Source organism: Amphiura filiformis, chromosome 6, assembly GCF_039555335.1.
Source record: "Amphiura filiformis chromosome 6, Afil_fr2py, whole genome shotgun sequence".
NCBI lineage: Eukaryota > Metazoa > Echinodermata > Ophiuroidea > Amphilepidida > Amphiuridae > Amphiura > Amphiura filiformis.
The window spans coordinates 67181958-67198432 of NC_092633.1; the positions used below are offsets into that span (position 1 = coordinate 67181958).

Here is a 16475-nt window from a genome sequence, read left to right on the forward strand (position 1 = left end):
TGACGATATAGAATATTTTACTGTGCAAGGCTATTTTTTTCTTGATCTCTGCCTGCTCTCATCGAATCACAGAGAACGCTCCACAGCTTGTACAGGGATGGTTTTTTTGTCATCTGATATTGGGCACTATGCACAAATCACATGTTTACATTCAGGATGCTTTCTGTTGTTTCACACAAGGCAAAATAATACAAAGTGCCTATGGCAGACCACATGAAATCTTTTAAGGTCCACCCTTTCAAACCTTTGTTGTTTATTGTGTGATATTATGTAGCTTGTAGCAAGTTTGATAACATTTTTGTTAATATTTATTGATGCAATCAAATTCTTCTATGTAGGCTATGGGATCTTTTGCCCTGCATTGTTTATCTCAGACCAACAGATTGTGTACCAAATATTAACACAATGCCAGTTTATCTATAGACTAAGCAAGTTTTGAAAAAAGTACTCTGTAACCATCATGAGCATAAAGATGCTTTAAGTTTGCATAACACCTATCAGTTGATGGATGGATGGATGGATAAAGAATGAATTATTATAAAAGGCAAGTTGTGTGTATCACACACAGACGCTCGTGTAGGAAGCCAAATGCACTTTACCAAGATCTCTCTTGACATGAAAACAAAATTTGGGACATATTCATATCAGGGGTCAGTGCAGTAAACATTGTAAACATGAAAAAAGTGTGATGAAAGTGTGGATCAACAGAGACGAAACTCTGAATGTCATTTTATGTAGCAACCTGCATGAATAGCTCCATTATACTTCTATTGAAAAGACTGCTGAGTTTCAGTTTATCACCTCCACAAAAATGATTGTTCATATCAAGTGGGCTCATCAAGAGACTTGCAATCAAATACAAAACGGACACCTTGAAATGACCTAAGAATGATGTGCTAGTGATGATCTGTGTGCTGATTTTTGATTAATCAAATTGATGTTAAAAGGCAACCAACTCACATGCAGTGTGTTACAATTGTGTGCTTGATTAGATTCCTTGCTTGCACCTTTAACTGGTATTGTAAAGCCACCTAATATCTGAATATAGAATTTATATTTATATTGTACTAATTGTTTTTTTCAAAAAATGTTATTTTTGGATGTGGTAAATCTAATATTTAATGTCAAATAATTTTTTATTAAAATAAAAGTTTTGTATCTTCAATAAAGATTGTTATAAAATTAATTTCCAAACTGTGTTTGTGTCTTTCTTTAAGGATGCAGGTAAGATTGTTAGGAGGCATTTCTTAACTTTAATTTCACCATAACAATATTTGGCACTTTTTCCTCACAAAACCTGGAATATGTCGGAAGACCTTGTGTTATAGATAAAGAGTGAGAAACAGCCCATTACCAGAAACAATCAGTGTCTTGTTGAGGTATGGTGAGCATGTTAGTCACTCAGAAGGCAGACCCCAAAGGTCAACTATACTTTTCCTAAATCCTTTTGACTTAATCTAAGCACTTTTATTTTTGTGAATCTGAATAACCTTTGCCCAGAAGAAGTTTCCAGAAGTTGATCATCTTGGTGTCTATTCAAAAATTGATCACTACGATATCAGGAAGCTATTCATGCTTTTGTCAACTGTCCCCATTTAGATGATATCAACCTTTACCCTAATTAATTAACACCCAAGGAAATGGCACAATTGATGAATTTCTTCAAAGTGTAAATGGTACAAAAGCAAATAAGTGTTTTTTACAGCTACATGTATTGAAAAATATCAAACCGCTTTTTAAAATTTTTGAGTACAGGCTACATAATCTCCTGGAAGGAAATTATAAGTTGTCTAAGGTGCTAAATAAACATGGATGTACAATAATAGGCAATGCCCCTTCACCCAGGCATATGTAGTTTCACATTTTATGATGGATATCGGGGCTGGATATAAATTCTTTTGTCGGATTGAAACTAGTATCAAAGACGACCAATTACACAAACAATCTATAAAACAAAAATTTTCTTCAAAAATCACAATTTATTGTTAATTCATTATAGCAGTGTACATATTATTCATAGCTTTATAAACTGTATTCACTACACATGTTTTTAGTTATTTGTCCATGAGAGACCATACAAGTCACTTCTTTGGGGCACCAAGGTGCATTGAGTATGAAAGCTGTCACCCAAGCCACCAGAGAGGAGGTTTGACAATTGACAACATGTACAATTATTATACATGCTGATATGCATGATGCAAATTTGACATCGTTCAAACTAGCTGATTGGTCACACACAGGTTACTGATGTCAAAATGACATCATACATTCAAGCTCCAGCACCCTTGTGAAAATATAATCCTCCCTAGTTCCATATAATGTTATGCCACTTTTCAACTTAGTAACAAGTGAGTAATGCCAATATATTAGTTTCCCAAATACACATTAACACATTGAGAGGTACACAATAACTTTGATCTTTTTCATAAAATTTTAAAAGGTGAAAATTTCAACTTTTAGAATTTGAAATTCACTGAAATATCACAACGCATATCAACAGCACCATAACTGTACCAATAGACCAAGCAAGTATCACATCAACACCTTTTTCACATCACTTGTCTTCACATCACTTTTGTAAGGGATTCATCCAATGAATTTAATAGGAGAAGGGCTACTCCATATAGATCCGCCATATTGGATTGTTATGGTTAAAACTAATCATATTTTTTTGGATCTAGGAAAGCATAAGCAGTACACCGGTTTGTGCATACTAGCATTAAGAGAACAAACAAGTATACGCTAAAAACCATGTTTTGCCACTGGACAAGAAAAACCTCATGTTATTCCAAAGATCAAATGCAAAACCTCAAATGTAACAAGTGGGTACTAGTTCCACGAACCTCACACATGGAATTTGGGTCAAATTCTTTTTGTTTTTAATGTCAACTTGAAGAAAATGCCCTGGCACACCTGATGATAAGTACCTTTAACTGTAAACCACATTTGTGTCTGTAAATAACCAACACCATTTTCTATGTAAATTCTGCTGATTTTAAACAGTTTTTGTGCATCTAACGCAAAGTAACTAGGGCCCACTTTTTAAAATAACAGGTTTAGCATTTGACCTTTGGAAATATATGGAAGGGCTTTCTCACTCAGTAAGATTGCTGGTTACATACACAGTGAACCAATCTCAAACTACAACTTCCCCCCTCCATGTGTGACATGCAACACGGTGGATGTCTGGGCTACTACTTTCCCTCTCCATGTACGACACGCAACATGGTGGGTGTCTTCTATAGTTGAAATTCATTGAATACAGCTGATGTCAGCAGAGTTTATTGGGAAGGAATTGCAGCAAAATGGAAATGTTACATGAATGAAGATATAAAATAAAAACCAGTAGCTATTTCATGTACAAACATTAATTAACATGGCATTTGAACATCTCAGGAGAGTTTGCTTTAAAGTCATCAAATATCTAGCTGCCCTATGTGGTTTACAGACTCAATTTGTTGCCTGCTATAACAACTGCTGTTTTGTTGTGATTGGTAACATGCAGACTTGATCTGGTCTTGCTAAATCATACCATTTGTATAGCCTAAACTTGCCCTTACACATGTACGTACATGAAAATGTATACAAATCTAAATGAAATGTACCCATTAGGCTACCTAAGAAAATCATATTCTATGGGCAGATGGACCTTTCAAATAGTGTTTTTGTTGTTTTGTTTGTAAAAAAATTGCACAGTTTCACTTGCTTCCGTCACATTTTTTTCAGTCAAAAGCAATTTCATTTGTTGCTAAAAAATGGTGGATATATTACGAAATATGGGTTGGTCTTCATTGCCTAACATTCAATAAAGTAGCTCATATACATACATGCAAGAGTTTTGAGCTTATTCTCATCACATTTCCTTGTTCAATACCATCTATACATCATATTCCCACAACATTTCAATATTGCACTCGCTAATCTCATGTGGTCCTGGAAATCAACACTTTGTAAAATGGACAATAGTTATCAAGTTGAATTATATTTATTCTGTCCAACTCTTGGATATTTTAACCACAGATTCACCAAGTTCAGGCAATGCTGTAACTCTTTTTTAATTTGAACATCAAAGCTTTACATGTACATCCAATGAATTGTTTAAGTAACCAAAACATGTGAAGTCTTGAATATCCAGAATATACTTGTCAGACATGTCATAGTATTGCCAGCATATATGCTTGTTTTTTGGTTATTGTTTTTGCTAAGTTCATAAGAAATTATACTAACATATTATGAAGACAAATTAAATTTGTGACATATTCATACCCCTATATGAAATGCACCTGTGATCCTACATGCATAGAAAACTACCATCAACAGAATGGGTTTACATGAGGTAGGCTATCCCAGGCAGGAATGCTAACCAGAAAACACACATTTGGTCATCCAAACACAGCTCACACAATCATAAGATTGTAATATGACAGATTTTCTTACTATAAATTACTAACGATGCAGTAGCATTGCCGAATGTTTTTGGGAAACCTGAAGACCGCTACAAACAATGCCAATGCACTTTCATAGCATAGCAAAATAAGAGAGTCATTCCTTAGAACAAAATCAAGGGTAAACCATCATATTTTCTTCTACGAATCCATTATGCCTACATCTCTTTTACTGCGTGTACAGTACTAAATTTACTTAAGGGTATACAAGGTATTGTTTTTTATTATCAGAATCAATATATTATTGAAAAATAACACTTTGGTGTTTTGCAAAAGTTCATTCTACAAATCATATACTTTGAAAACTTGCTTAATTTATTATTGTAAATGAGTTATGTACGTTTTACAAAAGTGTTGTTGTTTCAGCCCTCTTTACAACATCACTCAAGAACCACAAGACCTACCAAAGTATATCTGTGATATTTGAATTCTTCTACATGCTCGCTATGAATTGAGCAATGCAATTTTTGCTAAAGCTCACTACCATTCGCAAGATGCTGTGAACAACTTTTTTTCTGCTGCTTCGACCAACAATACATCGTATACCCTTAACTACAACCCAAAAACTGTACCTTATCACCTGCCAGTGGTGGGTAAATCTGTTGTTGAGCGGGTAAAATTTCTTAAGTACCCACCTCTCTGGCGGGTAACTTTTAAGAGCAGTACGAGAAATACAAATAAATGTAGGGCCGGGAATGATTGTAGTGCAGCTGGGTATTTTAAACAATTACCTGCCCAATTGGCACTATACCATCGTTCACCCTGATGTGGCAATGAAGTCAGTGCCCATTTCATTGGGCGCAGCTTCAAATTGTTAGCGTTTGCTCGAGGCACTGCCATATACATGCACACGTTTAAAGATATCGCCTAGATGCACTTGCGAAACGGCTGCATCAGCATGTTGACCCCACTGCCACATGAAGGCGATAAATGGTATAGGGTCACACAGTACTTTCTTAATGCAAACCTATGCAGTCCCTGCCCAACATCTCATGCACACATGCACATGTGCAGTGATTTGCTTAAGGTACACAAGCTGATTGGACTTGAGTGTGTTGAACAACAACAGTACTTATGGTTAAAAAAAGAGATAAGAGATATTTCTGACAGATGCCATTTTACATGGTTCTATTCATAATCATAATTTGTAAATATTGGTTACCATACTAAAAACTGTCATTTTCTTATTAGTTACTTATGTGCTGTTCTGTTGTATGGTTTATGATCACTTATCAGTAACCTAGTGCCTCAGAGATAACTGCAGAAAATAGTCATAGGATAAAGCAACAATACTATCTCTATTAAAGAGGTAATATATATAGCATAAACAATTCATACGTAAACTGTAAGATAATACATAATAAAGGTAAATACAGATATATTGAAAACTTTTATATTGGCAATTACGTTGGGAAAAAAATAACATAATATAAATAAATATTAATTGAAATGAAATTTATATATAAATAAAATATCTTGGTATGCTTATGAAGTATTCTGTTCATATAATATCTACATATCTTCTGTTATAGCACTATAGACATATTCCTCTTTTGATGGCAAAAGACAGTCACTATTACTTTCTTTGTGTCATAATTCCTTTTGATATTGGTTGTGATAACAGTTTCTACTCAATTACATGGTGTACCTATTGCAAATAATAGACCATTTCAAATCAAGATCGGAAAAGTTCTGAAAACAAGGAACAGGTACCACCATTCAATAAAATGGTGGACAAGAAATGTCATGAATCATATAGTAATTGAAAACCGTATTAAAAAGACTAGTTTGCGTCTGACGTCAGGGCAACAACGCAGCGTGATTGGTTGCGACTTGCTTACCTGCGTAGTACTGCATTTTTGATCTGGTTGACAGGACGTCATACACAAACTAGTCTTTTTAATTCGGTCTTCAATTATAGTACCCTTCCATGCAAAAAAAAAGCTTATTTAGCCAATGTCAACATGGGGTCATTAGGTAAAATATTTTACTAACATATTGAACACCTCTGGCATTTGACATTTCACAATATGACAGTAAGAGAAAGAAAAGTACAAATGCTCATCATTTTTTGGCACATAAAGTCCAGAAAAAAGTGAATAAAGAGATACATTCTTTTGCCATCAAAAGATTTAAATAAATTTAGGTTAATAAAAAATAACCACCAACAAAATAATCATCATTAGAAAATACAAAAGATCTATCACATTACCTATACCGCATGATTTGGGAGTACAGATCTAAATCATGCAGGCACCCAGGATTATTACACAGGCAAATGTGTTCCCAACTTTTAAATGCACTAGGCAGAAATATCAGACATCATGCTTGGCATACCTTCACAAACTATTATGACAAAACATTTCCAGAAAAAAGGTAAGCAAGCCAGATGTCAGTAATCCAAGTGCAGCCAAAAAGAAATACTCCTAACAGTTTTTTTAATGGCATCACATACATTTACATCCACTTTTGTTTTAGAGCAGTTTGATAGATAAATGATCTACCTGTAGTAGCTGGCTGAATTGTTTGTCGCCAGCAACAAAAAATCCAACCGAGCTAGGCAGAAATATCAGACATCATGCTTGACATACCTTCACAAACATTGAACTCATCAATTTAGAAATTCTCCTTCCAAAAGTCATTATTGTAAAAGAACAACACAAATCCAAGAATAACATATCAAATCTAGAGCACATGAATGCAGCAGAAATCATGAATAAAACACTCGTTTTTGGTACAATTGATGACAGCATCTTCAACAACTTCTCTGAAATTGTAGCATTTCCAGTTACTTAAATTGATTATAATGACTTTAACCTTTTAATCCTTCAAAAAGTTTATTTGAAACAAATGAAATGAAATGGATCAACAACAGCATTACATAGGCCTGTGTCTAGCGGTATACTGCTGAGAATAAGAGTAACACAAAATATTTGCAGCTTAATGAAATATAAAATAATAATTGCATAAGTTGAATATCAAATAATCAGTAAACCATCGAGTACTGTACATATTACTTGTAATATTTGCTTCTTGTACATGGCTTCTAAAATCTTTGTACTATATTATTTATACTTTGTTCAACTTATAAATGGTAAGACTCTTAACATCGTGGATAGATATAGAATGGCATGCATGCAGTTCAACGCAGCACCTATTCTCTAGTTTGTTCAGCTTATATTTGGCGAAAAAATGAAATATCGTGAATAAATCTGTGGATTAAATTCCCAGAAAATAAAAACGGTTTGTTCCAGAACTCTAATTTAATGGATCTACTAAATAATTATATATATATTATATATAGAGAACGGCATGCACGCACATGGGTGCAGCACTTAAGCTAGTCGCACATTGCATAATGTGTGACTGGTGCTTGCATATGTAAATTATAAGTAAGGACATAATTGACATGTGCAATAACAAAAATCAAATACATTTTTTGCCAATTAAAAGCTGAACAAACTATAAGTGCGCTTTGAGTAATGCATGAAGTTGCGACTTTATAATGATGTGCACAGTAAAAACTGAATAATTTTTGCCACTTATAAGTTGAACAAGGTATAACTCTTGAGCTGCTTGATGCATATATTCACATAAGTGCAAAATTTACAACAAATAGACAACCCAGCTAAATCCAAACCTTTAATTAAGAAATAAAGGGTAATTCATTATCCTTTACGCAAATAATGTGTCGAGGCAGTAAAACGTAAATAATGGGTGGCAGCCGATCCCATTATTTAAACGCTTTTACTGCCGAGGACACATTATTTGCGTAAAGGATAATGCGCACCCTTTATTTCTATTCTATTACCAGAAAATAGTGCGATTTAAAGAGAAAATATCATTTTTTTTTTTTTTTTTTTTAAGTTGTTTACTTCAAGGTGGAGCGCGTCAGCGTAAGTGACAGCGCCGATCGCGGAAATATTGCATCGCGTAACCAAGCGTAATGCTGTGTTTAGAATGTGTTACGGCGCTTGACCCATTATTGCAGAATAATGGTCTCTCACGTGACGTTTCAACAAATCACAGTCGCGATTTTGAATAATGGGTCGTGGGGTAATAGAAATTGAAATGAATACCAAATGTGATGTGATCAAGCTATATGGTCCATTTAGATTCCTCTTGGCAGCGATATCAGTGCCTGCTTTTAGTGCCTGCCACAGTGTTAAATTGTGTGCCTTATGACTCAAAAGAACTGGCATGTTGACATACACAACCAAACATGTGCGAACTGCGAGAGAGTGCTGACATCACTATCTTGAGAAAGCCAAATAGGCGAGTTACTTGGCATCCAATACCAATTTCAAATTAATATTCATGCCCAATTAACAGGCCTGCAATCTATTGTTAACATCAATGACACTGGATTTATGGTCCTCAAGAAATTAATATTTTGAAATTATAAAGATCCTACTCAAAGAGATTAGACTCTGCCATGTTTGAGTGTTGATCATGCTTGTGTGCATTCTGCCTGTAATATGTTATGCCGATACTTTGTGATGCGCAACAAGCTTAGAGATTCCAATTATTATTTGATTTTGGGCTTTTGCCGTAAAAATGCCGGAGGTACACTACATATAAGTCTCCATGCGTGACATTTGAACATGGTGGAATTACACACAATGCATTCTGAGTCTCTTCTAGTCTAATCTCTTACACAGACAAATGGATCATCTTACTTGATCACATCATTAATCCACACAATGGATTAGAAGAAACCTGCAGGTCCAGGCTTCATTTCATGTGATGGGTGCTAGATATTTTTGTAATTAGCTATCATTTACTAAATTTGTTAAGGAATATACCTTATTATATAGGTTATTTATTACTACTGCCTCTCTAGTCTATTGGGTTAAAGTATACAGATATTGATAATCAAACAATAGAAATACACTATCAATTATACATCAGTACATTCAGATATTTAGAACTTTCTGACCCTTCACTTTTGTGAATAATGTAAACAATTTGATGAACGTAAACAATTTGAGTTTGAAAATGTCAGATCCAATTTAAAATCCAAAATATTTCAAACAGAATGTCAGTAATTCATGTGACCAGTAGCCAGACTAATACAGACTATTTTCCAACAGTCAAAGTCCCTGTGCATTGTATGCTATGAATTCTCGCATATTCATGAGGGCCGATCATTCGATTGTGCGTTTCTAACAATAACACCAATGTTGCGTGCCTTCGCATATACGCGAAAAAGCGTTCTGTGTGTTCGCGTTTATGCAAAAGACCGTAAAAGTACATGATATGTGCGTAAGTTTCGCCTGTCGCATTTCATGGAACATTCGGCCCTCATTATCAGGTGATGCTGAGACTTTGACTGTTTGTAGTTTATAACCTCTTTAGTCCATGCCAGTAGCACTGAAAGGTACTTGCACTTTAAATTTTGACATGGAATCATTACTAGAAAGACAATAAATTAAGCTTTAAGGGTAGATGAGGTATTGTTGGTCAAAGCAACCAAAACAAAATTTTCATTATTTAGATCAATATATCATTGAAAAATAACATCTTGATGTTTTGCAAAAGTTCATTCTACAAATCATATACTTTGAAAACTTGCTTGATTTATTGTTTATGAGTTATGTACCTTTTACAAAGGTGATGTTGTTTCAGCCCTCTTTACAACAAAACTCAAGAACCACAGGACCTACAAACATATATTTATGATATTTGATATTACCAAACCACAACATTTTAAAATAGTTACTAACCTTAAAATGCCATCACTTCCTTTCAAAATATTGTTTCCAAAGATCCAGAAACTCCTTGCGTAATTTCTGTTTTCTTTTCTTTGTAATTTCCAACTTGAATCATCTTTATCTCAGACTAGTTTGTTGGTACAAGGTGTATAATGAGTTCCAGATATATGGCCTTTCATGGTAGATGATCAAAGTTACATACACATGAACGAGAAAAATTTCATCTAGAACAGTGTGCCTGTGTCAATTCACAGACAAGTTGCCACTAAACCAACCTGATTCACAGTACCATACAGACTGTATCAAAATGATTGGTACCCATTTGCTTCCAGTGATTATGGACAAGACCACCACAGCAAAATGCAACATAGAAGCTACCTTATTTATAGATCATGTTAGATACATTCATAAAACTATAAATCCTGGACATTTGAAGAGGGTCCAATGTTGCATATTGAAGAAGTAGGCTTGTCAATAAACACCAAAAACTGATGGGTACCAATCATTTTGATACATGTTGTATGTGTTTTAAATTGTTCATGCTTTGCAAGGTAATTTTAAGTTATATATAGATTGTATTTGTGCATAGACAAAAAACTTTGGGAATTGTTTCATTCTTCTGAACACAAAACTGCTTGACTTGAAGTAGTAGTTGTCTTTTTTGAGAACAACTGAGTTGATAAATATGCAATCTTGAAAATGAAATGTTAGTTTGTGAAAGAGCTCTGTCTTAAAGAGCCAGGTAAAAATCTGGAAAATGTCAAATAAATACTGCTGTAACCATGGTGGCGACAGAAAATATGTGTTTGTGGTATGGTCAACTAATTGATTGGTATAAAGAATGTTGGTGTTATTTAAACTACATAAACCAGAAACACATTCCGTTTGGGGTGCACAGTGAAATTGATTTTAAATGTCATACATTGATGCCATGTATTACTGTATTAGATCATAGAAGCACTTTGAGGCCTGCAAAGTTGTCCTCATTCTCTCAACACTTTTGATACCTGTATCAATCAACACATCACTCATTGCAACAATCACATAACCAACATTGCAAGCTTAGAGACAGGTATTGAATAACCTTGAACACTTTGAATTCACGCTAGCACAGTACTTTTTGCATATTTTTTGACAAAGTCACCAATACGAAAAACACTTTATAACAAAACAAGAAAAATAATGATTCAATCACATTGTACTGTAGAAAGGATGATTACGAGACTGCACCTTAAGTTTAGCTAGTGGATGTGAGTTACCATGGTTACGCTTACGACTGGACCCCGGTTTTCCGTATTCTTGTTTTGTTACTTGTGCTACTGCACCACCAGAGGCTGTGTCTGGTATTGGTTTACTAAGTAATGCTTGATGCGCTTGATTAAGTACCCGGTTTATGGCAGCGTCCTGTGTTGACTCTTCAAACGTTTCTTTATAACTTGTCTTTTTCAAATGTTCACCTTCACTTTTACTCCTCTGTCGTTCTAGTCCTGAAAGTTCTTGGTGAGATTCCTGAGATGACTCCCTTGTAAGAATATCTTCTCTTTCGATACTACTTGTCGAACTCTCGCGATCTGCCTCTTTGATAGTATCCTGATTAATGCTCAAAGAGGACGCTGTTTCACCATCACCAGATTTGGATCGAATAATGACTTTTCTTCTCTCATACCGACGACGTGCAGATGATGGTGAACATTTTTCGTTAGACATTCTAGCAATTGATGAGGATCTTTTGAGGTCAACATGCATTGGCCTAGGTTTGTCAATGCCCATTTCTAGTTTACGGATTCTCTCATTGACATTGATTAACTTGCCTTCTTCTTCTTGGTCCCCAGATGGTTCATCTGTAAAAAAAACAAGAATGACAATATTTTGATCATTAAAAATAAGAATAAGCTTGAATCATCCACTAAATCTTCTCAACAAAAATTATGTGGTACATACACATTTAGGAACTATGTATCTCAGAACCATATCATGTTCAAATCTGCTAATTTAAAGTCAATTAAAACCGTGTGCTTAGGCAGTGGAGTGGATATATATACGTAATTATGCAAATTTGTGACCCAAAACAATGCAGCACCACAACTCATCACAATACCTTAACAACGCATCACTTTGGTTGTACAGTGGAGTAATGGAATATCAGTCTCAATATCTAAATTAGCTTATTTTAAATATGTGCAATATTGTGACACAAAAGTTTCCCTTTTGATGATAGAGTGGATTAATGGTGTCCCCCGATCTCTCTCCAGAGAGACTCATCACAGAAAAGCCCAGTTCAACAATGTAACAGTGTGGGGGACAACATGGTAGTTCTTGACCTACAGATCTTGGTAGCTACAAGTTGCATTTGCCATGAAATGTTTTTCTAAAAATTCAACAATTTTACTAATTTGACCCCAGATTACCTTTGGCGACTTCAACATGTTCAGCGACATAATATTGTTGATGTGCTGCGTTACGTTGTTGTTCACTTTTGGGCACTACACTAAAATTACACCGGTACAAACCTGTTTCATCTTCCAATGTTTGAAGTTCCTCTTCACCTACTTCTTCCTCAGACGAGTCCCCGCCTCTTCCCAGCACAATCTTCCCCAATTCTTTGATGTTTTCCAGTTCTTCTGGTGTCAACTTGCCTTCCCAACTATCCTGGCTCATCTTGACTGTGGAAGGCTTACCGGTATCTAATAAAGCTGTATGTGAGAAATAGGAGAAGGGTGTACAAGCAACACATTTAGTGTAACGAAATGGAAACTCCATTTCTTTCTTCAGTTTTCTATTATGTATTCATATCGAAGAAGTATGTTCTCGAAAACACATTGCATAATGGGTTTTTTGCATTCTCATTTCAAAGATACTGTGCAAGTTCCTAAAGTGCAAGAAATTTACTTTAAAAAAAATGTATGTGATCTATTATGGTTGGATACATGAATCTTTACAATTATTATTGAGTTCTACATTAATGCAAATCACTTTTGATACTGATTATGTCATATCGCAAGCTCCAAAATACTCAATAATTAGACTCATTCCATCAAATATGACCCATACCTGAACCAGAAAGTTCTCTTCTTACTAAAATAAAAGGTGTAGCAATTTAGTAAGTTAAATTATTCCAGATATTCTAACAATACATTTACTTTACACTTACTTGTTCCATCAGCACCTTTCATATCTTCAAACACCTTCTTGTGCCTTCTCACATCACCAACACGCCATGAGCTGCCCTCATCTGGATAAGCTGCTGCAGCACTCACTTCCTCCTCCTCTTCTTGCACCTCCTCCTCTTCTCCTCCACTTGCACCACTCATCTCGGATGATGTAATAGCTTTTGACTCCACTGAAGTTGGACATGTTGTCTTTTCCATCATTTCAACTTCTTCTTTTAACTTTTCAACACTGCTTCTTTCCTCATAATCCTTGGTATGACGCTTCACTAAACCAGGTTCCAGTGGTATTTTTTCATCTCCAAATCTAGAATATGATGCTTCATCTTCAGTGTTTTCAAGTTCCACTCCACCAGATGCCAGCTCTGGTTCTAATTCCTTACTAGTATTTGCAGAAGTTTCATTTGTTTCCTCTTTTAAAGTTTCTGACTTTTCTCTATTCTCTCTGTCATTATCTGGTGTGTCCTTTCTTTCTACTGGTTGAGATTTACCCTGATTTTTGTCACTATTTGGAGTTACTTGTAAGTCATTGTTACCACTACTACTAATACTTGCTAATGAGGTTACTACTTGTGCAGTTTCTAATGTTTCTTTGGTCATAGTTGTGTCACTAGAGAGAAGTTGTTGGGTTAACTTTTTCACAATGCCTTTCTCAAGGGCTTGCAAAGATGGTGATGCAAAGTGTATACCTGAACTATCAGAGGGAAAAGGACTTGATTCCACATTACTTTGAACTTTGGATGTATCATTGTCTTCCGAGATCTTTGGTTGGGTTGAACTAACCATGCCTTTTGTTCCAAGAGATTGTGAAGATGGTATCACAAAAGGTTTTTCAGTTTCAGAAATTGGTGGAGGACTTGATTCGGCCTTACTAAAAACTTTGGCTTCACTGCAGTCTTGAGACACTTTTGAAGACCGAATCATTGGAGGACTGCTCTCACTTTCCGATTCAGATTTAAGCCTTTTTTCAATGTCTTTCTTCTGTTTTTGTACAGAACCTGCTTCTTTAAATGGAATGCTTTGTTTTTCTGGAGTATCATCTAAACTATCTTGGGTCAATTTGGATTCAGATTTTGATAAGTCTTCCGATTCCCCACTGATTTGGGTTTGGTAAGATTGTGACTTGGATTTGGATTTTTCTGCGCTGGAGAGGTCATCTGCATCACCGCTAAATTATGCGTTTCATAACACCGAGCCCTGGATCGTACTGATCCCTTTGGATAATCCTTGTCGTAGGAACTAGGACTTGGTGTTTCTGCTGTGTCAGATGATGCAGTTCTATAACCATCTGATTCTGGAGAATCTGGAGTTGAGAGGATTGATAGGTTTCGTTTTTCAAGTGGCGAAAGAGTTGCTTTGATGGTTGATTGGATTAATAAATCTTTGGTACTGGGGCTGCTTGAGGCAACTGGTTCTCTTCTTGGTGAATTTTCATTTGAGCTATTGTTATTGGTATTCAGTTCACTTTGTGACATATCCAAGGACATTTCTTGTGAAGCTTGAGACTCATTTATTTCTCCATCGTCTTTTTCTTCCACGTCCCCTCCATCCATTTTAGATGGCAAATCTTCTGCAAGTTGTTTTTCACAGGTAACATCCTTACACTCTTCAGTCCCTGAAGCTTCTTCCTGTTCTTGTAATGTTGATTGCACTTCTAGTACTGGCGGAACACCTTCATCTGGAGTGAAAAACACATCCATTTCTTCTGGACTTAGCAGTACCCTGTCTGCCTCTGCTTGCTCTGGTGCTGGTGGTGTAGCATTACCACTATCATCTTCACCAACCTCATCATCATCTTCCAAGTTAGCCATTTCTATATAGTCATCATTATCATCAACAGTAACTGCAACACTTGATGTCACACTTTCAACATCTACATCTGCAGGAAACATGTATCTACCATCTATTGGAGCAAGCGGTAGAAACAAAGGATAGTTTACAGGAGTTTTTCTACCATCCTCATTAGCATCAGTAATCCTTTCAAAAGCAGCTGTTGCACCTTCCACTTCTGGTTCTTTTTCATCACTTGGATCTACAAATTCTTGATCTGCAAGTTGCCCACTTGCACTCATTTCCTGAGCAGGCTCATCAGTTGTAACATCAGCAATATCATCTTCAGTAGACTCCCCTGTAATAGCACCTTCAATAAGAAACTTTCCAGGGTCTTCTGCTGGAATCATGACAGTTTCTTCTGCTTCCATGTGAAGTGTTTCATCATCTCCATCTTTGATACCTTCTTCATTTGATTCACTTGTTGTTACACCTTCTATACTGAGTATCCTCTGGGTAACTGATCCTTTAGGTGGAAACTGACTAGCAGCCATTTTAGTAGGACTAGTAGGCACTTCAGGGACTACAATCTTGATTTCTTGCCAGTCTTCATCCTCATCGTCGGAATCTTCTTCTCCAACTTCAAAATCTGCACCTGCATAGTGTGCTGTCGGAGAATCAAGATAAATGGGCGATGATATAGCCGACCTTGATGGATCCTCGGGACTGGTTCCAAACAACGCCTCAGCAGTGTTATCATTTGGAGACCATGACCGTCTTCTTGGGTCAAGTGTCGGTGACATTGGCTGCTCCTCAGATATAGATGGTTGTAAATCAGCAGGATTTAAGTCAGTAAAGTGAATGTCTGTCATATGAATGTTACTGTCAGCTGAACTGGTTGTACTAAGGGAGCTTTCTGATTTACTTCTCCATAGCTTATTGTGTCTCTGGTTACTGTGAACAATAAGAACACATAAAATGTAAGGATTAAATACTATACAAGGATGACAATTATGCAATGTATCATCATATTGGTAATCTTTGACCTTTCTCACACATACGTGTTAACACTAGTAAACGCAGACACTTCAGAAATTGACACTTTGAGTTTCACCAGTCTGTCCATGAACACACATTTTTATTGGCCTTACTTTTCAGTTTTGCCTGTTGATCATGGACGGATCCTACACCCCAACTGTAGATGTTGTTCATATTGCATTTTTATGCTATTTACGATCTATTGACACCATCCAGCAAAAGTTTGATATTAGGATTAAGCAGTGTGTTGATGTAGGCTTGCTCATTGCCCACTGTTACACTGCAATTTCATGAGTGTGTCCATTATATTATGTTTACAAAAGCACACAAACAGAGCATGC

General features: G+C 35.8%; 1 protein-coding gene across 1 annotated transcript in view; it reads right to left on the bottom strand.

Moving 5' to 3' along the window:
* Positions 1-8902: 8902 nt before the first annotated feature.
* LOC140155883 (uncharacterized) overlaps positions 8903-16475 on the bottom strand; it is a 50700-nt gene continuing 43127 nt past the window's right edge. The window contains 4 exon segments of the mRNA XM_072178881.1: positions 8903-12000; positions 12670-12852; positions 13311-14424; positions 14427-16050. Of these exon segments, the coding sequence (XP_072034982.1) occupies positions 11351-12000; positions 12670-12852; positions 13311-14424; positions 14427-16050 (3571 nt within the window). The 3' untranslated portion in view covers positions 8903-11350.